General features: G+C 37.0%; 1 protein-coding gene across 4 annotated transcripts in view; it reads left to right on the forward strand.

Moving 5' to 3' along the window:
- Positions 1 to 10,935, forward strand: part of LOC131041906 (IMP-specific 5'-nucleotidase 1) — a 117,537-nt gene extending 106,602 nt beyond the window's left edge. For all 4 annotated transcript variants that reach the window (XM_057975144.2, XM_057975146.2, XM_057975145.2 and 1 more), the window contains one exon: positions 10,676 to 10,935. In XM_057975144.2, the coding sequence (XP_057831127.2) occupies positions 10,676 to 10,766 (91 nt within the window). In that variant the 3' untranslated portion in view covers positions 10,767 to 10,935. The remainder of the gene's footprint in view (positions 1 to 10,675) is intronic.
- The last annotated feature ends 12,233 nt before the right edge of the window (positions 10,936 to 23,168 follow it).

Consider the following 23,168-nt stretch of genomic DNA (forward strand, 5'->3'; position numbering starts at 1 on the left):
ATGAAGTAGAACAAGAATGAGACTGTTCGAGCCTATAGTTGGCGGCTGAAGGAACTATTGGGAAAAATGGAGAGTCAACCAGCAGATGGGTTGAAAAAGCGATGGTTCGTGGAGGGACTAAAGCATTCCCTCCGAAAGAAGATGAAAATCGTTCCACCTACATCGTACGAAGATGCATACAATAGAGCGATGGATCTCGAGAGCGAGACCAAGACATCGAAGAAAAAGAAAAAGTTGGAAGCCACGGTGGAATCACCGTACGGTGGGACTACCGGCGGTGGAACCACCGTGCGGTGGCAACACCGACGGTGGGACCATCGGCGTTGGACCACCGTGCAGTGGCAACACCGACGGTGGAACCACCGTGCGGTGGACCACCGGCGGCGGCAACATCGACAGTGGAACCACCGTGCGGTGGTAACACCTACGGTGGACCACCGTGCGGTGGACACTACCGTGCGGTGGACATCACCGCCAACGGAGATATAAAACATGCAAAAGCAACCCGAACGCACAACGCACAACCACGCAGCCGCACAAACACGCAGCCGCTCCGTTGTCAGTGGTCCATCGTATGGTTGAACTGCGGGTGGGCGTGCGGAAGGACCATATGGTGTGTACAACTGACCATGTTGTCCATACGCTGGAGGTGTGTCCCTACGGTAAGGAGGGTGTTGACTAGTTGACCATGTTGTTCGTACGCTGAAGGTGTGACTATACGGTTGAGGGGTGTTGACCGCACGATTGGAGGTGTCAATGCTATTGTTGACCGTACGGGGAGGTTGTATGGTCGGGGTGCCATCGGGGGCATTACAGTGGATTAAAAAAAATAAAAAAAATGACGACGACCAGATTGAAAAATCATTCGATGACATCCAGGACGTTGAAAATATTAGAGTGGAGAAGAAGGGTTTTGACATCTTAAAATATCACAGAAATGATGGGTGCCATGGACCCCGTGAGGGGCGCTGCCCCAGACCCCCAGTTTATTTTTGACCTACAATACACTTTTTGAGTTGGGCGAAGGGCATCAGAGAAGGCACGGTAAGTGTTGGGTTGTCCCGTACTGTGAGAAAGAAGCCTGCAGCTAAGCATTGGCGGGGAAGCCATAAGCCGTAGAGGGAGACGAATTTGGAGGTTGCAAACAAACAAAATTTGAGGGAAGGCATTGCAAGAACGCGAAGTCATATGACACCAGAGAGTTATTCAGTTCAGTTATCAGCCTTTGGGGAGTGTGATGGAGGATTTGAGGTGTCTCGTAGCCTTTGTGACAGAGGGTTGTGGCCACCTCCAGGCATGAATGGTACGCTTTGAGGAACTCAGAGTATGTCTCGGCTGGACGTGAGGTTGCCTTGGTGGATGCACAGAGGGCTCGGGAGGAGCTGACCACCAGGTTGGAGGGAGGAGTAGCGTGAAACTTAGCTTAGCGTACCCAGGAGTTGGATGCCGAGAGGGCAGCGCGGGTGGCTATCGAGGACAAATTAGCTAGGGAGACAGTATCATTTCAGTAGCAGTTGGTGGAGGCTGAGATTGAAAAGCATGTTTTGCAGATAAGTTTGGTTTAGGCACAGGAGGACTGTGATGTCGAAGGAAGCAATAATGGTAACATCCGCACTTGAGCATAGGATGGTAGCAGAAAAGGGTTTTTCAGGCGAGGACGCAGCAAGTGTATAAGTTCCGGGCTCGACTGGCATCAGCAGTTCTGTTAATGTCATCTCTATTTTGTATTAAGTCGTCCGGAGACGACTTCTTTTCTTTCGGGGGGGATGATGTTGGCGGCAATATTGTACACGGAAATAAAACTAGTTAATTAAGTTGTAATTGTATTGGTTAGTTGGCAACTGAGGGGTGGCAGTTGCGGTGCGACGGTTGGCGCTTGCACCCCCTCGGTATCTTTATATACCTCCGAATGTAACTTGGGATGGGAGAATGACTAGGAATGGAATAACATCTCTTATATTGCATTTGATATCTATGGCATTATTATTCTGCATTCCATGTTTTATCTGTGTACTTTAAGTTATTCACTCGAGAGGGTAAACAAAGATTCAACAAGAGACCATGCATATTACCAAGAAACAACACATTTCACCATAAATTCAATGAAAATGGAGTTCATTTACTATCAAGGCAACAATTCCTTGCCTTCTCTTCCTAATCTACTCTAATTGCCATTCTATTCACTAACTATTCACTAACTCTTTTTTAGCTAACTCCTAACTATTAACCTTTACAAATGAAGAGCCAGAGCTTTATATAAGGAGCTCTTTACAATTCGATGGCTCTGATTGATTTACAATCAATGGCTAGGATTACAGGATAAAAACCCTAATTAGGGTTTGTTATAACAAATTTCCTTAGCCAATGAGAAAATTACATTCAAGGAATGTGGACCAATAGGAAGCAGGGGTAGGTACATTGAAGTTTGTGTCATCCCCGATGAGTCAGGTACATTGAATTTGGACATGCTGAGGTGGACCAATCCGACTGGAGGAAAAGTGACTGGGATGCCACCTTGTCTGACGTTTGTATTTTGGTTGATCCTCCTATGTCCCAATTTGATGATGCGATGAATGATGTACCTCTTTGACTTCCATGTACTTGATGAGGCTTCCTTACTGTCAAGTTTTTTTTCTCCGGTAGCATACCTCGCCTTGTAAGGTCATTCTTCTCTGCCATCATGTGGTTCCTTTGTGTGGCCAAGTGAAGGTTTTGGAGATAGCTGGCAACTCCTCGAACACTTGCAGTCTTCCAATGCTTCAAAACACCTTGAGTCCTCCTTTATGCATTTGAAACGTCCTTGCTAATGATGGACTAGAATAGGTCGTCCTTGTCTTGGCCCGATTTTCTTCCACCTGCAAAACAAACCAAAAGATGATTAAGTACACATGATATATTTATCTTAACATAAGATTTCTTACCTTAAATCATCAACAAGAAGGCATTAGATGAAATTCGCTCAAGATCCTCTCCAGGGACAGGCCCTATAATAAAATTCGCTCAGGACCCTTTGGAAAGGTCAGGAGCAAAATTTTGCATTTTAGGCTTAATTCACATCCCTTTAGCCTTGAACTTCTCTTGACCTTTGAATCGCTTTCTCCTGAAGACATCATTGATTTGACCCCCAGAAAGACCAAAAAAGAGGATTTTGCTTTGGACCTAGGCCAAGGATAGGACCTATAGAGAATTTCGCTCTGGACCCTTTGGAAGGGTCAGGAGCGAAATTCTTGTTTTAGGACAAAATCCTTCACTCCTTCACATCCATCACTTCAAAAGGCAAAGACATGTTAATCCACTTCCAAATATGCCCAAGGAACTAAGATGTTGGTCTAAACAAGGAAGAAAATGAAGTTTATGGAGAATTTCGCTCTGGACCCTTTGGAAGGGTAAGGAGCGAAATTCCCAATCTTGGACAAAATCCTCACTTTTCAATGCTTTCATTCTCTTCCTAAGGCAAGAACATGTCCATTTACCCCTACTATGTCCAAGGAACAAGGCTTTTAGTCTAAACAAGGAAGAAAATGAGGTTTATGGAGAATTTCGCTCTGGACCCTTTGGAAGGGTCAGGAGCGAAATTTCCATTCTAGGTTGATTTTCACCATTTCATCACCTCAAACCTTCTTTCAAAGGCTAGAACACCTCAAGGTCACTCCAACCATGCCTTAGAAGTCCAAAACTTGGCCATGACAAGGAAGAAAATGAAGGTTACGTGAATTTCGCTCTGGACCCTTTGGAAGGGTCAGGAGCGAAATTCTTCCTTGAGCTCATTTCTTACCCTTCTTCTCCCTTCCTTGGCTTGGATATAACTTCTTAGGCCTCCCCCTATCATCATCCAGCTTTAATTGGCATTCACTTCAAGATTTTGTGAAGAAAATAGGGTCTTATATGAATTTTGCTCTTGACCCTTTGGAAGGGTTAGGTGCGAAATTCTTCCTTGGGCTCAAATCTTGACTTCATTTCCCACATTTCTTCATTTAGAAAAGTGTTTTGCCTTCACTAATGCTTGGGGATGAGCTAGTTCCTAGTTTGGGTCAAGGTGGGGTGTCTTATAGAGGAACTCGCTCTGGACCCTTTGGAAGGTTAGGAGCGAAATTCCTATTCTAGGCGCAAATTACCTTGAATTCGACTTGACTTTGCCTTAGACTCACCCCTTGATGCATATTCTTCCATAACTTTGCAAATTTGCTCAACCCCTCATTGCCATAGGTCAAAACTTAGGTCCTTTGTGAAATTTCGCTCTGGACCCTTTGGAAGGGTCAGGAGCGAAATTCCTGATCTGCTCAAACGTCTTGATCTTTTCATCAAATCATCAGGTCTAGACTTATGCAAGGCGTCTCCAAAGGACAGATAGGTCAACTTCACATCAAATTATGCCTAGGACTTCATCTTTCATCTATTGGATGAATCTTAAACTCTCAAAGATGACACTCACTCACAAAACTTCACTGACCTCCCCAAACTCAGGCTAGCCACACCTAGAAATAAGAGCAAAACTTGACCTAGGGAAGGCTTTCAAAGAAACCCTGACCTGAAGCATCCACTGACTCACCCTAGCTCAAGCAGAGCCTGCTGTCTTAGTGATTCCTCTGGCAACACTCAACATGCAAAGGCTAAAAGACAGAAACCTAAAAGACCCAGAAAACAAACCCTAGAAAGCAAAAAAAAGGGGTCCCCATTTGCAATGGGGCGATATGTGAATATGTCACAACACAACTTCATACGTTTAATGGGAAATTACAAGTTTGCACTTGTAATTGGATCCTGGAGACTCGTTTTCAAGTGTTTTTGAGTGCATTTTGGACCAATTTCGGGTTTTGGAAGGCTGACTGCAAGTGTAAGTATTCACATGACGCTAAACTTTGACATGGTGAAAGGCCATACAAACCCGGAAGCAAGCATTTTCTTGATGGGAAAAGCATAGACTTGTCAAATATCACTACTTGTAATTGGGTTTCAAAATCCCGATTACAAGTAAAATGCAAATTTACTTTAAGGGAAGAACACAAGCTTGTCTTATTGGGAATACACATAGACATCTCTGATAGTCATGGCCATGATTGATATGAGAGGCAAATTTTACTTGTAATGCAATGGGAAAAACTTTGCAAATCACTCATGGGAGTGAAACAATGGAGATGAAGAACTTTGACATTTGGACTAAAAGAAACTTGCAGCCGCCTTGTGGAAATCCGACCATGGAGGGAAGATACAAAAGTTTCTGTGGAAAATCATTTTACTTGCTTTTACTTATGGATAGAAAACGTATTCAGCAAACCCTAACTGTTTGGGCAAAGAAAGAAATGCATCAATAAACAGTAACAAAAATTTGTATCATGTCTTAGCAAATCTGCCCCTGTAACTTAGCAACAAAGACTTAGCTATTCCTTAAAACATGAAGAGAAGATGAAAATGCAGACCAACACACCTTCTCTACACACGTCTCCATGAAAGAAGAGGAGAAAACCAACTAAAAATCTGCCAAAATGTGGCGTGAATAGGGCGAGAAACAAGGATTCATCAAAGTTGCAGATTTGCCAAGTGTCCATGCCAAAAATCTCTCCAATTGGGGTTCATATGAGCAAGAGCAAGTAAAAATCAGTTGCAAAACTGATTTCGGGTTTGGAAAGACTCTTTACAAGTTTGAAATGACTTGTAACTCTTTACTTGAAGCAAATCGAGTTTTTCATGACTCATTACAAGTTACTTTTTACAAATAACTTGTAATAGAGCTTTTAAAATCACTTTACAAGTTACTTTTAAGAAAAATAAATAAAACTCACCAAAAGACTTGTACCCGATTACAAGTTTTAAAACTTACAAAACAAAGAAAAATTAAGGAAAGAGTAGGAACTTTAAAGGGTAATTACAAGTTCTTATAAACTTGTAATTTTAAATTCACTTGTAATATGATCAAAAAGTCCCTACAAAGTAACTTAAAAGACAAATAATAGGAATGGAAAAGAAACAACAAGTTACAAGTTACATATCTTCAAAAGATTTGACTTGTAACTATTTGAAAAAGTTCCTATTACTTTGAAAGCAAAAGTCTCTTTTACTTGCAAAAGAAGGAAAATTTCCCACTCACAGTTCAGAGATCAAAACCTGATTTTGGAGGAAAGACCAAACAAACAAATTCAGAATGCAATGAAATTTGAAATGTGGATCAAGGATGAACCAAAGATTAGTCTAGTTAGAAAGAAGCAAGAATTTCGCCTCGAAAAGCATGCCTTAGAGTAAAATCTCCAACTTGCAGTTATTGCTTTGAAATCCAAAATTGCACAGAAAGCTAGGAAAATGAAGGCCAAAACTCACCAAAACCTAGACAACGATGGCGAAGACACCCCTTGATGATTTGACACTAACAAATGTGAGTTTTGCACCTCGTAAAACGTGCCTCGAAGACAAAAACGACATATTTGATGCAAAAATTTGTAGGGTTGTCACATTTTTGAAAATTCAAAAATGAGGACAACATGTCTGATCTTGGTAGAGTTTGTTGGAATGTGGTTAGAAGAGTCTTTAACTAATTGTGGGTTAACTCATATTATTCTTTGTGTTATCATGATAATTTGATAGGAGATCGACTTTCTCTTGATATATGTGGTTATGTGGATTTAAACTGGTAGGTGATGATAGTAGAAGGTCCATCGGTGCTTATGTGTTTACTTTATTTGGTGGTGCAATAAGTCGGATGGGTAAGCGATAGGTTGTGGTCATATTGTTCTCTGCAGAGGCATAGTATAGGACAACTCATGCCTATAAAGAAACCATTTGTCTTAAGAAATTGTGTTAAGATATTGGATAAAAACAGGGTGTAGTGATAGTCAGGATGCTATTTGCCTAGCTAAGAATCCAACATTTCATACTTCGGCCAAGCATATTGATGTACATTATCATTTTGTAAGAGATATGATCGAAGATGGTAGGGTGAAGATTTTTAAGGTAGAGACCTTGATGAATGTTGCAAATTCACTGGCTAAGCTTGTGAGCACATAGAAGTTTAGATGGTGTTTAGAGTTTATGAGCCTCTCAGGTCTTAGCAGTTGATTCCATGATGACATGGTTCTCGTGGCTTTTATAAAGGTATTCGACAAGTGGGAGAATGTTGGGAAATTATGTGTCTCAACGTTGCAAATTTTCCCATAGTTATTTGACATAATTTATAATCCATATAATTAAATAGATGTGCTCCACCAAAAAGGGGCATGAGATTTTGAGTTGGCACTTTTAAAATTGGTTTATTAGTTGTCAAAAGATGCCCTCTTAGTGGTGTATTATGTAAACCTATTTTTAAGGATGTTATGATAGATTCTTTTATGGATCATTTATGATGAATTTGACAAGGTACGAGTTATATACTATTTTTGTAGATTTCACATGAGGGGTGAGAATTTGTGCCACCACCTTTAGGGGCTATTCTTGGATCTGTATGACCATTTTTGGCACCTAGCTTTGGCCCATGGTATTAGCACTTGGCTTATAATATTGTTGGCACAAGAGTTTGCACCCTTGTTGAGCTATCAACCCAACAACCCTATGAAACATGGAAACAACCCTAGAGTGTGGGACCTTGCATGAGGGGGTTGAATCTCTGGAGAAGGCCGGCTTCCTTCCTTATCCAATTGCAGGTGTTGAATCAACCCAACACTTCAAATTCTACTCCTGTACTCTAACAGCTTGTAGGAGAAAAGAGGCAAGAAAATGTAGAAAGTAAAGAGGTGATGCACCAAGATAAGAAATGTTCGTCTCTTCACCTCGAAATGACACAAAATCAATTGAAATACCCTAGAGATGCACAAACTTCAGTTGCATGAATGACCCCAAACGCATGTATGGAGGTTAGAATTTGCTAAATTTCAAAAGGGGAGAAAGTTTCCCACAAGGCACACTCAAAAACAAGTTAACACAACATATATGTGAGAGAAAATCCATAAAACATACACTTATAATGAAGATAAGAAAACATACACAATATGCATAAGTCGAACATAGGCAAGAATAATGATTTCAATTCATTCTCAAGCCAAAGGCCAAACTTATAGTTGCAAAATGCAAGAAAATATACAAATCTTCAAGAGAAGTGAAAGGACAGAAAGTAGCTCAAGCTAGTAGGGAGAGAACCCTTTACAATGAGGCTTAATAACCTATATATAGTAAACCGGTCGTAGAGAGGAGACCACCTGTCATAGAGAAGAGACCAACGGTCAAGAAGGAGAAACCTTGACCCTGGCATATATAAGAGAATGCCAGTCTGGGAAGGTAGGGAAGTGCAAGGATCTGACATGGGTGTGTGCATGAAACCCACTCGTACCTTGACAAGGCAATCCCAAAAAGAAAAGTAATTCTAGAAGGTAGATTGCTTGACATTCCAAAGTTAGAACATGCAAACTTGACATGAAGGCCATAAAGTAATCATAAATAAGCATGGCCTTGGACTCTACTTGATGGCTATCTTGCAAAAAACATTAAATGCGCCCGTGTAGCTCCATGAATGAAAGTAGACAAGTCGTAGGAGTTGGTGGAGCATCAAGAGCCTTGAGTGTTGATCACGCCATCTTGAAGTGTTGTAGTCATCAGAGATCGAGCATCAGGCCCTCAGGAAATTGTTGCAAAGGGAGAGGAGTCGAGAACCCCGAAGTCTAAGGGGATGAGAGGTAGGAAATAGGAGGATCTCGGATTTCAGGGTTCAGGGAGACATGATACCTCTTCCAAAAAACGGGAAGGGGTAGACTGGTTCCTCGAATCCCGAAATCCGGAAAGGAAGGGAAGTTCGGGTTTCGAGGTTTCGGGAGACATGACACCTCTTAAAAAAAAGGGAAGGGGTAGATTGATTCCCCAAATCTTGAAATCCGGAAAGGAAGGGAAGTTTAGGTTTTAGGGTTCGGAGAGATAGTATACCTCTTCCCAAAAAGGGAAGGGGTAGATTGGTTCCCTGAATCTCGAAATCCAGAAAGGAAGGGAAGTCCGGGTTTCGAGGTTTAGGGAGACAGGATACCTCTTCCCAAAAGGGGAAGGAGTAGATTGGTTCCTAGAATCCTGAAATCCGGAAAGGAAGGGAAGTCCAAGTTTCAAGGTTCAGGGAGATGGATACCTCTTCCAAAAAAGGGAAGGGGTATCCTAGTTCCTTGAATCTCGAGATCTGAAATTCTGAAGAAGGAAGAGAGAAGGAGAAAGGACCAATGGACTCCAAGGCTTGAAAGCAAGATGCAAGGGGGAAGGGAGAAGGCCCAAAGTCCGCCTCATGATAAGAGAACACTTAAACATTTTCTTGGTTTCTTGACTCGAGGCTTGATCAACTGGGGCAGTCTGGTCCATGGAACATATCTCTGATCAGTTCTTACTGATGTACCAAGGGTGTCATACAATGACAACAAATACCATTTGTGGTATCTTGTATTATATTTACCTATATATTGATGTTGTGGGATAGTAGTTTATTAAGGTTGAGTTTGTAGGTACATAGATTACTCTTTGAAGATTGTTGAGATCATACTCTTGTGAAGACTTGCATTGCCAGTGTGTTGTAATTCTTCATCAAATTTATAATACATTGTGTGTTTTGGAGTGAGGTTTTTCTCTCACGAAAAGGTTTTTCCCACTTAAATCTCTATGCTATGGTTGCATGATTATTTTCATTTTCTGTGTTTCTTCGCTTTTTTTTAATAAGTTAGATCAGATTTGAAGTTATTCACATAATCTTCCTCTTAAGATTAGTGCAGGAAGTGTTTGCCTCCTTACAATTTGTAATAATAACTTGCTAGCTGATATAAGAAATGTCTAATGACAATTTTCATTTTTAAGAGGCAGACAAACATCTGCACATGGTACTCACGTGCATTCATCCTTGAATTTTCTGTTCATCCTGTGCCTTAATGCCGAATATCCCCAAATGCCTCTGGGATTCGTCACCTACCCACGCCGAGTTTCAGAAGTTGTAGGCATTATCAAATTCCACTCTTAACGTTCCCAAACATTTTATAACGAGCTAATTGAAAGAAAGTGATGACTGGAAGATACCTCTGGCTGAATGTCATTAATGCGAATCAAGATAAGTTTTATCCTAGCTGCATACTTTTTGTAACATTTTCTTATTAAGAGAGAGATGTTAGTGGCTGTAAAAATTAATATTCCAATTTTTTTAGATGGAATAGCATGTTTCCATAATTTGTTATAGAAGTAGATAGCTTAATGTTTCCTCCTCAAAGCACCAGTTCACCTCAGAAAATAACTAATAATTCTCTAGTCTTTACCGATTTGTTGGGCCAGTCTATCTCAAAGCTCTCAATAATGTTGTAAAAAAACACGATGTGGCAGAGCACTCAGATGTTAGCTTAGCAATCTCTTATTCATATTATCCTCCAAATGCAATAGATTAGGAATTTTTGAAATTAGACATGCACTAAAGTGGTTCTTAGTTCTTCATTTTTTTTCCCTTGATCTGTGATATCAAAAGATGTCATTTATTTTCTTGATTATGATGTCAAAAGCATTCTAATTTTTCCTCTTTGTATGTTTTCAAGTCACATTTTTTCATATGTATTTCACAACCAAAGCATCTAGAACTGTTATGATGTGTTTCTTTAGTAACAATTTTAGGTCTAGTTTATTTTTTGTAATTTTCTTTTTATGTGTTGGAATTTGCTAATTTCAAACCTTAAATGAGACGGAATTGCAGATGGGTAGCCAATCCAGATGAGACAGCCTTTTATACGAGAATGCTGTTGCAAGATATGAGGCTTGCACGCTTAACTCCATACATTGAGTGATATGCTATTAAAATAAAGTAGATTGCACGATTATGATGATACTATCATATATTGTTATCGAGTACTGGATAGAGGTTTGTACAAATTGCTGCATGTATAATCATGTCAAAAGTTTTGGTGTATATAGACTATTCTCACTTGGGATTATAATTATTTAAGGAAATTCTCATTTTTCTTTGTCATGTTGCCATTAACTGATAGCAGGGCCTAAATTTGATGATAAGCCTTGCTTGTGAAGCAAATTTTTAGTGATGGTTTTCCATTGAAAGCTGCCATTCAAATGTTAGAAGTACACTTCATTAAACAAAATTTAATAGGCTCAATATATAATTTTTGATTGTGTGCCCAAACTCTTCCCTTTCATATTGTGGGCTTCCTAAATTTTGATTATATTTTATGATAAATATTAAATTGCATTTTCTGAGATATATGCATGAATATAACCACACAACTATCAAATTTAGGTCTTCTAGTTATTGTCCTGTGTTATAGATGCATTGGATAAGTTTGAATGCTTGCAAAACCCTTTTAACATGGTAATTTAAAACGAGATTTACACTATTTAGTGTGGTGTGGCTTTGGACTTAGGTGCACTTCTTATGTCCTTCAAGTTACAAGAGTAGATTTGTTAAATATTTAGAAGAGTTTGGAGTGTTTTTTCTTTTTCTTTTAAAAGTAAAACATTAATCCTTTGTAATGGTTTGGTAATAGTCTAGTTAATATATATATGCAAATTGCTACCATGGGGTAGCTCCTTTTTCATTAAAACAAAAAGATTCAATTACACATAGTGTGCAACAAAATACGAAGTGCTTCCACAACTTCTTGAAGCCATTCAATTCGTGCAAGGTTTAATGCATCCTTGTTTTGTCTAACTAAATAAGCTTAAGTGTCCATCCCGTGGCAGGCTATGACCACTTGCACACACTACAATCTCAACCAGCTGGTTAGTGTTTTTCATGGCTTCAATGCAAATGGAATCTTTGATTAGACTAGAACTCAGGTGCATAAATATTGGGTTGAGTGCCTCCTCCGTTGCCTCTTGAAGCTGTGGGTGGAGCAATCTCGTTATTGCACTTTGCGTATAGTCCATGTCATCGGTCGTTCTCATGACCATGTAAAACAAAGCGTTCCAGAAGCTCAGTGTTGTGAACATGAGCTCGTACTTCTCTCACTATCAACTATATCTTGTAGGCCTTCCCATACCACATTTGTTGTAATTACAGTCTCAGTCTTTTCGATGACAGTTTTTGATAGGAAATTGGCCACTTGATTTGCTTCTCGAAATACATGCCTTATGGAGTAATTATCCATATCCTTCAAAATTTCTTTTATGTTATCCACCCATTGTTGGCATTTCCAACTTTTCGCTTTGTTTTTTGATGACATTAACATTTATTAACGAATCACCCTCTATACCAATCTCCTTTATGTTATGTTTCCTACATCAGTTAATATCTTCATATAATGCTTTGAATTCTGCTTCATTATTGCTTTCATATGGTGATTTGATTGCACCTAGCCATAGAGGGTTTCCATTGTGATCAGGAACCCACACCCGACCTGCTAGGGTTTGACCGTGACGCCCCATTGAACTTTAGCTTCAATCTAACATTTGGGGGCAATTCCTATTGACCTGTGATCGATCTGCTTTTTGTTTTATGAAGTCTCCTTTCGAGGGAATAAGATGCTTTTATGTCATAGTTATTCAATCGTCCCATGCCGAGTGACATTCACATTTCTTTTGCAAGATAGTCAGATTTTGATGTTCATTGATACCAATTTCAATTTTTGATAAAACTGTTTCCAAGCTCGACTTTTGATCCTTGAAGATTCTTGCATTATGTTTTTGCCATATATGCTAGATCACATTAGCAGGTGTTGCCACCCAAAGTCCACTCCATAATGAGCCTTTTTTCAATGTTGACCATTGTATGAATACATTCCTTATTGTGTTTGGTAATGTACCCTCCCAATCTAACATTTGTTGCATTCTCTTCTAGATTGATTCAACATATCTGCATTGTATAAAAATATGGTCTATTGTTTCCTTGTTGGATTTGCAAAGAGGGCATCAAAACGGTCCTGCAAATCCCATTTTTTCCAGCCTGTCCCTTGTACGTATTTTGTTGCGCATGACCAAGCAAGAGAAAGCGCTAGCCTTTGGTAGGATATTTTTGTTCCAACACCCCCCTCCCCCCGCTCCCCCCCCCACACACACACGTGTGTGTGTGTGTGTGTACTAAAGTTTATATATATATATATATATATATATATATATATATATATATATATCTATCTATCTATCTATCTATCTATATATATATATCTATCTGTGTGTGTGTGTGTGTGTGTGTACTAAAGTTTACATGTTCAACTTCAAATTTCATATTGATGTTATTAGACCTTTTTAGTTGTGAAAACTTGAAAGAGAAAAAAACAAACACCTTTTGACATAGTTTTTGTCTTTTCTTGGATAATTAACATTATAATAAAAGGCCATACATAATTACAAGATTAAACACAACATACAATGAGCACCATATGACTAGTTAAACATCTTAGCTCAACATTGCATTATGCTTAATCATTCTCCATTCTCCATTGTTGATAGACAATTTGTGCCATGCAAAAGATATAAAAGACTTTCATTAAATGATGCTTGAGGGAGATGTTCAATAAAAAATGTCATTCAACTATTGTATGTTGTGATTGGCAATGTAGAAGTGTATTAATGTTTCAAGTTGGTACATGGATTGACATTGATTTTGATTGCATTCTAGCATAAAAACTATGATTATTTTCTCACAACTATTGAGTATAAAGAAATCTTCATAATATAAATGGAATCAAGTGATATAATTGCAACAAGGGGTGTTTTGCCAATGGGTTGGGTTTTGCATGTTCAAAATGAGTGAGATAGTAATTAGCTATATGGTAACTAACTTTTGTAACTATTATATGCAAATGTAACATGTGCATGTTCACAAAATTGAACATCTTTAGTTGAATAGGTTCTTGATGTTTATAAATCACCTTGACATTATTGAAAATGCTATTGTTGTATCAAATCATTTCTTGATGTTTAAGCACCACTTAACATTCAAAATAAGTAGAGAATCCCTTTTAATATGTAGTCCTCTAAATTGACAAACTATTTTGTTTCCATACAGTTATTTATTTAAGATTATATATGAAGTCCAACCAATGACCAACTACAAACTTTGAGTTTTGACCAACATAGCAACCATGTATAAGCACATCCAATCTTAGTAGCTTGAGAGGATATAAAAAATGGGAAGATGATTTTCCTTATGGATGGCCAAGTGGCTTTTCTAGTTGTGATGTTGGAAATAATAGTGGTGAGAGTATAACATAGTGAAAGATTAAATAGAGGTGGAAGTCATAGAAGTCAAATAAATGAAATGGTATCTACTTGCAAAATCACCAATCTTTGTAGCTATCATCTACAATAAGTAATAATTTCATATATATCTCTATAAATTCGAGTATCCTAGTTTAATAGGTCTATATGATGAAATGAAGCTCCCTATATATTACTTGAAGGGTCATTGTCATCCACCAAATATTTTTACATTTATCTTGCAATCAACATCCACAATCATTTGAGAATCCATTTTAATGGGTATTCCCTTGAACTAAGAACCATATTGTGTCCATTTAATTATTCATTTAAGTTTTTTTAAAGCCTAACTTGTCAAGAATATACAAGCATATCTAAATTGTAGTACTTTGAGGATCCACATTAAATATTGAGTGTCGAAAGAGAAGCTTCTTTGCATAGTTTTATTTTCATGGATGGCCCAACAACTCTTATAGTTATCATGTAGATTTGGCAAGGATAAAGCATGACAATGGAAGAACAAATAATGGTGGAGTTTATGGTAGAAGAAGACGAGGCCTGCAAATAGAGGGAAAGGAGGGAAATACCACGTCTCATGCAATAATCATGACTCAAATGACTCATCTTCACTATTTGTGACCTTTATTGTATTGGAGTGGTTATGTATATATCATAACACACTTTTAGCTTAAACTATTATTTCGAATATGTTAACTAATCATTTTTGCTACTTACTAAAGGTTCAAATTCTTCGAGAAAAGATATCTAAAAAATATTTAATCCTTTTGATAATATTTCTTTAGACACCAGGTCAAAACTAATAATTTTGGTTGTGGTGGTGGAAAGAAAAGTGTTGAGAGTGCAACAAGAAGTGGAATAAGAAATAGAGTTCAAGGTTTACAAATAGTGGGAGAATATATCAAATGACTCTTTTTACTTTTAATTTCTTGCATCTTTTAATCCATGGTTTCAATTATTAAATTGGTGCTATGAGGTCTAGGTGTACTTGGGGTACAACAAATTCAAATGAATTCAAATGTGATACATGCAAATAAATTTATGAGTCCAAATACTAATTCAATTGCTACCATACAATAGAAATTTAAGAACAACAAGACTCCATGCTAGAATTGTAATTTGAAAGATTGTACCTACGAAAGTTAGTTCTAAATATGGAAGCTACTAATAGATAAGTCAATCAAAGTATTAGATCCTCTTAGATTAGTCAACCCTCCTTGTGAAGCTATAAATGTGGAAAGTTGTTTAGAATTGGGGATTTTGTGAACTCAAAGAAACGGGACTCGGACTCGGCTCGGCTGAATCAGACTCGGACTCGGGACTCAGAGTCAGACTCGGCTGGACTCGGGAAAGTGAAAAACTCAAGAAATTTAGAGATTTTTAAAGATTTAAAACTTGTTTCAGGCACCTTTTATTGAATACACCTTAAAGACACAATAACATCATCAAACTCGACTCATTTGATTACATACACAAGTATACATCAATCACATAAGCATAAATGCAAATTGTAGCTGAAGGAAATAACAAACATAGATATATAAATATTGTCAAATGTATACAATATTACAAAACTCATGGAATAAAAAATCCATGTCATCATATGATCATCATCAAATGTTTCATACAAACACCAAAGGTAAATACAACTACAAGCCTATGGCTCAGAGGAGCCAACACGGCTGCACCCTCCGGCCTCGGTCCCCTGCGAAGGCGTCTAAGGTAGGTCCTGGATGATTCGACAGCCATAGCCGCTCCCTGTGACACCATGCCATGCTCACCAACATCAAGAACATCCATGTCACTATCTACCTCTGAATCTCCTATCCGTGCTCGTGCTCTTCGCTCCTCCTCTGCCATGGCTACAGTCTTAGGCTCTATATCTACCTGGTCGATCCAATCAGTGTCAGACTTGGAGGTTAACTTTTCCCTACTTCTATTGACGCAGTTTCCCTCCATATTTTTCAACGGGGGTTTGGGGGCAGCGCCCCCAAGGTGGGGTCAAGGGGCATTGCCCCTTGCGTGCTCCTTGTCGTGATATAGGGCGGGGTCGAGGCGCAACGCCCCGCGAGGCCAAAAAAACTTATTATTTAATAAAGGCGTTGGGTGTTATTTTTCTATTGGCTGACATGTTGTAACTCTAATTTTTCTCATTCTCAGGCGGAGGTTGCAGTGAACAAAGACGAGACCATTCATTTAAAAAAAACTTTTTAAAATGTTTTTTTTTGTCATTTTACGTAACCCAGCCAGTAGCCGAGTTTTAGGCATTGGACTCGCCGAGTTTGGTGAGTTTTTGCTAAACTCGCCAACTCGGCGAGTTTGGCGAGTTTGCTCGCCAGACTCGGACGAGTCCGCGTCCGAGTCCCAGAGACTCAGCGAGCATGTCTCGGACTCGGACTCGCTGAGTCTGGCGATTTTCGTTTCTCTGTGTGAACTATTTCCCTTTGGAGGGTACTAGGTGTGCTTTAAAGATATGGTATAGACATATATCTTGATTTTAGAGTTGGTTGACCTTATTGTCAATATGCCAATGATATGATCCACTTATTCTAAAATGTTGCAATTAGAATTATCTCTACAAGTTAAAGTTCTTTAACATTTTCTATAAGTAGAAAAGGTGGAAAGTATTAGTGCAATATTGTTATTTATAAAACTATATGCACTAAGATAAGTTGGAGGCTTAAGTTTAAGCAGTCCATCTCTAACTTTCTTAAAGATAGTGTATAGACTATATCTATGCAATATTATCAAGTCTTTGCTTTTACAAATCAAGTCATATTCTATCACTAATTAAGGTGTGGTGTTTGATGTTGATAATATAATTATTTTTATTGGATGTTAGGCTTCTACATAATGGTTTTGCACATGTTGAATATGTTGAATGTGCTTAATAAATTTTGTAGCTTTGTCAACTTCCTTTTGATCTATGTAGACATTATTTTAGACAACCACATAAGTTATAGTGCTAATGGTTTGAAATTCAAGAAAATAGAAAAAAAAGTTGTGTTGACCTCTCATCTAGCTATGCTAGGCCGAAGACATACTTTCACCCCATATGTAATACTTCCTAAAATTGTACATTCCTAGAAGATGCACAATCATCATATTAATCATTTCTATTTATCCATTAGGTTAAGGATGGAAAATAATTTTTTTTATTTATGTCCATCTTGACAGATTGCTTTCTAGAAGTAGATCGAATATCTTGTGTTCCACTTATATTAGATGGTAGATGATCCAAAGTGAATCTACTCGTTTCAAGGACTGAGATGGTAATTTTACAATACATAAGAATTGTCATTTTTGAAAATCTATTAAGTATTAGTTAGACCAAATCTTTACCATGCTTAGTAGTAGGTAAATTTGAAAGGAAAACAATGGAAAGTAATTCTCGCACCTAGTTTGATCCTTAAAGGTGTGTGGATTCCTCTCTTTTTATTAGTTGGATTGATTATAGCATACATGGTACACCATTTGATGAATTTCACACATAATCTCATAAGTGCAAAGGAAACATTTCTTTAAAATAGTGTCATTTCAACTCCAAATTGACCTAGGATCTTATAGAAGTGAGTCTTTAATATGAACTTTTGGTTCTCTATATTGTGTACACACAAGTATAATAAGTGGTACAAGGATCCATCTTCCAAATATTAATATGAAAAGACCTCATATCACTATGTAATTCCTAATAGATATATGCAAAGTTTCAATCAAAATTTTACATATTCAGTGTACTTTTGGACCTATGTAAAGAAGAACTATTGTTGGGGTTTGCTTAAAAATATACTAATAGATTAACACTTTTGTTCTTATTCTTGAAGTTAAAGTGAGACTCCTTTAAGATGTAGACAGTTTCTTATGTTTCTCTTGTGATATCTTCTTACACACTACATATTGGTAAGTGAGATTGGTATTCATATATCACAAATAATTGCAATTCTTGGACTACTCATTTCAAGTATATATGTCTTGTTATGTACCATTTTGAGAAATATTGAGAGTAGACGATGATATGATATGAAGATTGATAAGAAAGAGATGGCAATAAGAAATTATAATATAACCATGGAGCATATGGATATATGTACCTTTATATAGATCTAATGAATATGTGAAGTTCTATACATGGGAATATGAATGCACTTAAACAAATTGATCTAAAAAAATGAGCTTATCTTTAATAATATGAATAAATATTGATATTGGAGAAAAAATGTTGAGAGGAGCTTTGAGGTTGATGAGGAAGATGAATGGTCATTCTTCACTAGCAACTAGTGAGTTGCTCTTTTGGTTGGTATGAATTCTAACTAGTTCTCTTCATCATTCTTGACCTCTTTATTTCAGTTCTTTGTTTTGCTTGTTGAGTTTTGTTCTTCTAAAGTGGGTTGGACTTTTTTGTTTGTTTGTTTAACTTTCATTTTGGTATAGTATTCATTCTTCTATTTTTTGAATTTGAATTATTTTTTGTACCATTTGAATGGTTATGGATTGCATTTAATTACTTTTATACCGTATCTTGCATTGGATTTGACAGTGCAACCTTTAGAGTTTGTAAGGGAGTGACAATAGGGAGTCTTTATTGTTTGAACTTGTGACTTTACGAAAAATAAAGCCTAAAATGTTGTGAGAACAAGGAGCATGCTATAGATGGAACTCATAAATCTTACAAGGATATCCTTAATGGAGACAATGTAGTGAAACCACCACAAGCAATGATATTCAAAGTTAGAGACAGAGAAAATAGTGGAATGTCGAAGTTTGATAGGAAAATAATGACCCTCTTTTGACCAAGACCCTCTAAATAGATTTTAACAAAGAAATGTTTGAGGCTACTAAAAAAGAAGGTAGAGTAAAGGGTATATATATCTTTATAACTTGTATAGACAATACAAATCTTCTATCTAGATTCTTTTTTCATGATTGTTTGTTTAATGTTTGGGCAAAAAAATTGGGAACATATATAATTAATTAATTTAGTAGAATGATACAAAAGGGTTTTTTTTTTCAAAAAATCATAACATGCAGAAGAGGGCTTGATTAAGGAATTATGGAATATAGAAAAACCTATAATTAAAAGTGTTCTTTGATCTCCTTGCAGGCATCTCATGATGAAATTATTGCCTATTTTGTCCCCAAATGGGTGACTATAAGAAATATTCTACATTAGTTGTAGGCCTTTTTGCCTGAATTGGTTAAACCCATTAGAAAAGTGTTTTAGGTGGAGGAAACTAGGGCTAATTTGCCTCACATGAATGTCAAACTCCTCTAATTAAATAATAAATTTAAATTCTTGATGCTACTAAATTTCAATAACTTGTATAAATGTGGAATTGAATGTTTGTGGGGTTTGAATGCTTGTTTCCTTTGCAAAAAAGACGGGCATGAAAATAAAGACTACCCTATAATTGCTAATTTATCCAAAATAACAATATTTAAAAAGTGATTAATGAGTAATAAGGAAAACCATAAACACACTAATGAGGTCCATAATAACAACGCTCAAGATGAAAACTTTGTAATGGTTGATAGAGAAGACAATGGAAATGCTGTTTTCAACATAATAGTTAATATAGATCATACAAAGGAAGGATTCCCAAGAAAAAATATCCTAATAAATGTTTCTAGATAAGTTAGAGAATTTATTCGTAAACAAATTGGTTAGACCTCTAGAATATAAATATCCCGAATGTTTCTAATGATTTAGAGATTGAGGGTTTGTTTAAAATGAGTAATAGTAATCGATTTGAATATGACACTCGAAATGACAATATATAAAATTTAAATTCTTTGTTTCAGAAGGGTTTATTGGGACAATATATTGTCTTAGAGAGTAAGAAAGATGATAGAAAAAGGAAACAAACAAATAGAGGGGATAGTTCTCAAAATCTTGGAAAGAAAGGCAAAGAGTACAGGATCCCAAAATACTTCGATAGATTGTACAAGAATCAAAGATCTCACAATTCGTCTTCTAAATATATGTTGATTAAATGTATAAATTGAAAGATTAGGGGTCTTCCCTTAACATAAAATATATTTTGAGAAATTTTTGTAACCAATAAATCTATATTTCCTACTTCTATAAACAAATAAAAAAGTAGGGTTTCAATTAGATATTTCCCAAAGATTTGTTTGGAATAGTTCTAATCATATCAAGTGTAAAGAATGTTAAAAATACCTCAAGATTGAAAGGGGGTCTGAATCAATCTTGATCAAACACTTAAACTTTGTACCACAAATCAATATCAACTTAACCTTAATCTTATCAACAACAATGAAAGATACAACAATGAACACCATGCAGAAGAGAACACCACATTTACATGAAAAACCCAAGGAGGGAAAACCCATAGTGAGAGTTAACTCACAATTTATGAACATGATAACTGTAGGATTTTGCCAAGATCAAGGGCACAATGAAAAGCATAAAAGAGAGACAATAGAATGACAAGAACAAAATTGTATTCTCATCAATATGCAAATGATCAACCGGATTAACTAATACAATGAATATAGGCCTGCTTATATAGGCAAGGCCATATGGATGTACGAGCACACAATTATGTCATGTGGCTCAATGAGAAACAAGGGTAGGTAAGAAATACTAGGGGTAGGTAGGAGAAATAATATAATATTCCACAAGAGGTGGATGACCCACCGAATGTGGAGTGTAACAACAAAATAAGACCACAAAAGGTGGAATTTCTCTTACAAGCTCTATCCCTATGTGCACACTTCCCTAAGTGTCTCAAATCCAAACTATGAAGAGATGCATTATCCTAAGTTAACTTAAGTAAAGTGTAATAATATCCATAATGAATATTTATTTACACCAACAATAACAATGTTTATTTTAGGATCACTACCAAGGAAGCTCACTACTCCTCTAAGGACTTGTAGGTTGAGGTGCACTACCCTAGGGAAAGATACAAGGGACTTGCAGGTTGAGACTCACTGCCTCAGGGCAAGATACAAATAGCTTGCAAGGGAGACTCACTATCGCTGAGCAACGTACATGAATATATGAATCAATATGAATAAGCCTTGAACATACTTCCTCCAACAATCTCCAAGTATGAAGCTAGCCTTGAATCTTTGTGTCAAGTGACCAACTTCAAAACATTCACCACACACTTTCTCTGCCTCAACTTCACATCACATACTCTACAAATGATATGATCTTGTTGTTGGCAATTGACACTCATTGGATTCATATGTTGTCATTGATAGAAACAAGATTCTGTAGAAGGCATATACCGACAGATACTGACAGACACCGACACCGACATCGACATCCTACACTTTAGTGAAGCCGACATCAGTCTGGGATCCAGAAAGGTTTTAATTGTAAAATCATTTTGTAATTATTGTATAGAGCCAACATTGAATATCTTTTGTAATGTGTTGTAAGTCGACATAAGGCATATTGTTTGTAAAGGGTATATAAGTTAGTTTATTAGGTCATTTTGATATAAGAGAATGTGTATAACGAATGTGGAGAAGAAAAGTGATGTGAAGGATATGTATGTAGATCATTTTTATGCGAAAGTAATATCATGCAATGGTCAGTAGACAGTTTGTAAAGCTTTTCTTAGAGTAAAGGAGATACCGCTAAAAGGGTTTAGGGTTTATAAACCGGTACATAACAAAGCTATAACCAGAACTCTTTTTGGCATTGCAGATGCATTTTGTGAGTTCACCATTATTGTTTTATCTCAATAGAAGATTGTAGTCAGTGAGACTCTTTTGTGTTGAGCAATGTGCCCTCCTGTAGTGTGCAGGCCCCCATGCTATGTATTATCTTTCATATGGCCAGTGAATTGATATTGTGGGTCACAAATTCCACCATGGTTTTTCCTCTTTGAGGTTTTCCATGTATAAAATTTAGTGTGTTATGGTGTTCATTCATATGGCTTGTTTATTTACTTCATGTTATATGTTTCTTCATTTACCAGTTTACATGTGTATGTTGTAATAAGGTAAAATCTTATATCACCGACATAACACTGATTCACCCCCCCTCTCAGTGTTCTTGGACTCCTTCTATTCCAGCAATTGGTATGAGAGCTCGGTGCCTCGGAGGAAGTTTAAGAGCTCAAGGAATATCTTGAAACTGGAATCATTAAATATGGCTATGGAGAAGCAACTTGAGATGACACTTGAGGATTATGATGTTGAAAGGTTGAAGAACTTAAAGTTGCAAGATGAATTGAATTCTGCTAATGAATTAATTCTTGTTCTACAAGAAAGGTTATCATCTGCTCAAGCTAGGAGGAAGGAACTTTTGCAAAACCAGGATGATGAAGAGAAAAATACACTTAAGGAACAATGTCAGAAGCCTAGTCAACAAAACATGCTCATGAAGAATGAAATTCAAGACTTGACTATGAGGATGTCAAAATAAATTAAGGACAAAAAGAAAAAGGAATAAAATCTTGCTGTATCTCTGAAGAACAAATTTGAAGAATGTGGCAGATTGGCTCATGAGAATGATATGTTGAAAATTGATTTGGTACAATCCCAACATAATAAACAAGAGCTTGAAAGACAAATAATGACTCTGAGAAATGATCTGACTATTGCAAGTGAGTATAAAGAAATATTTAGGATTAGTGCTGCACAGCTGGATGATTTATTGAAAAGACAAAGGCAAAATGAAGATTCTAAAGGACTTGGATTTGAACAAGGCAAAAGCTCCGGTACTGCAAATGAAGATCAGACAATTGGTATACAGAGGAAACCGGTAAGGCAATCTAATGCTTACAAATTCAATGGTAGATGCTTTGTTTGTAATAAATTTGGCCATATGGCTAAACAATGTAGAAATAGAGCAAATCAAAACTACAATTCAGTTCCCGGTCAATGCACAAATTGCAAGAAATATGGTCATAAGTCAGAAGATTGCAGAATGAATGTTAAGTGTCATGCATGTGGAAATTTTGGACATTTGGCTAACCAATGCAGATCAAGGAATGACACCGACTATGAGAAAGCAATTGAAAAGAACAATGTTACATGTT

This window comes from Cryptomeria japonica, chromosome 1 (genome assembly GCF_030272615.1).
Source record: "Cryptomeria japonica chromosome 1, Sugi_1.0, whole genome shotgun sequence".
Classification (NCBI taxonomy): domain Eukaryota; kingdom Viridiplantae; phylum Streptophyta; class Pinopsida; order Cupressales; family Cupressaceae; genus Cryptomeria; species Cryptomeria japonica.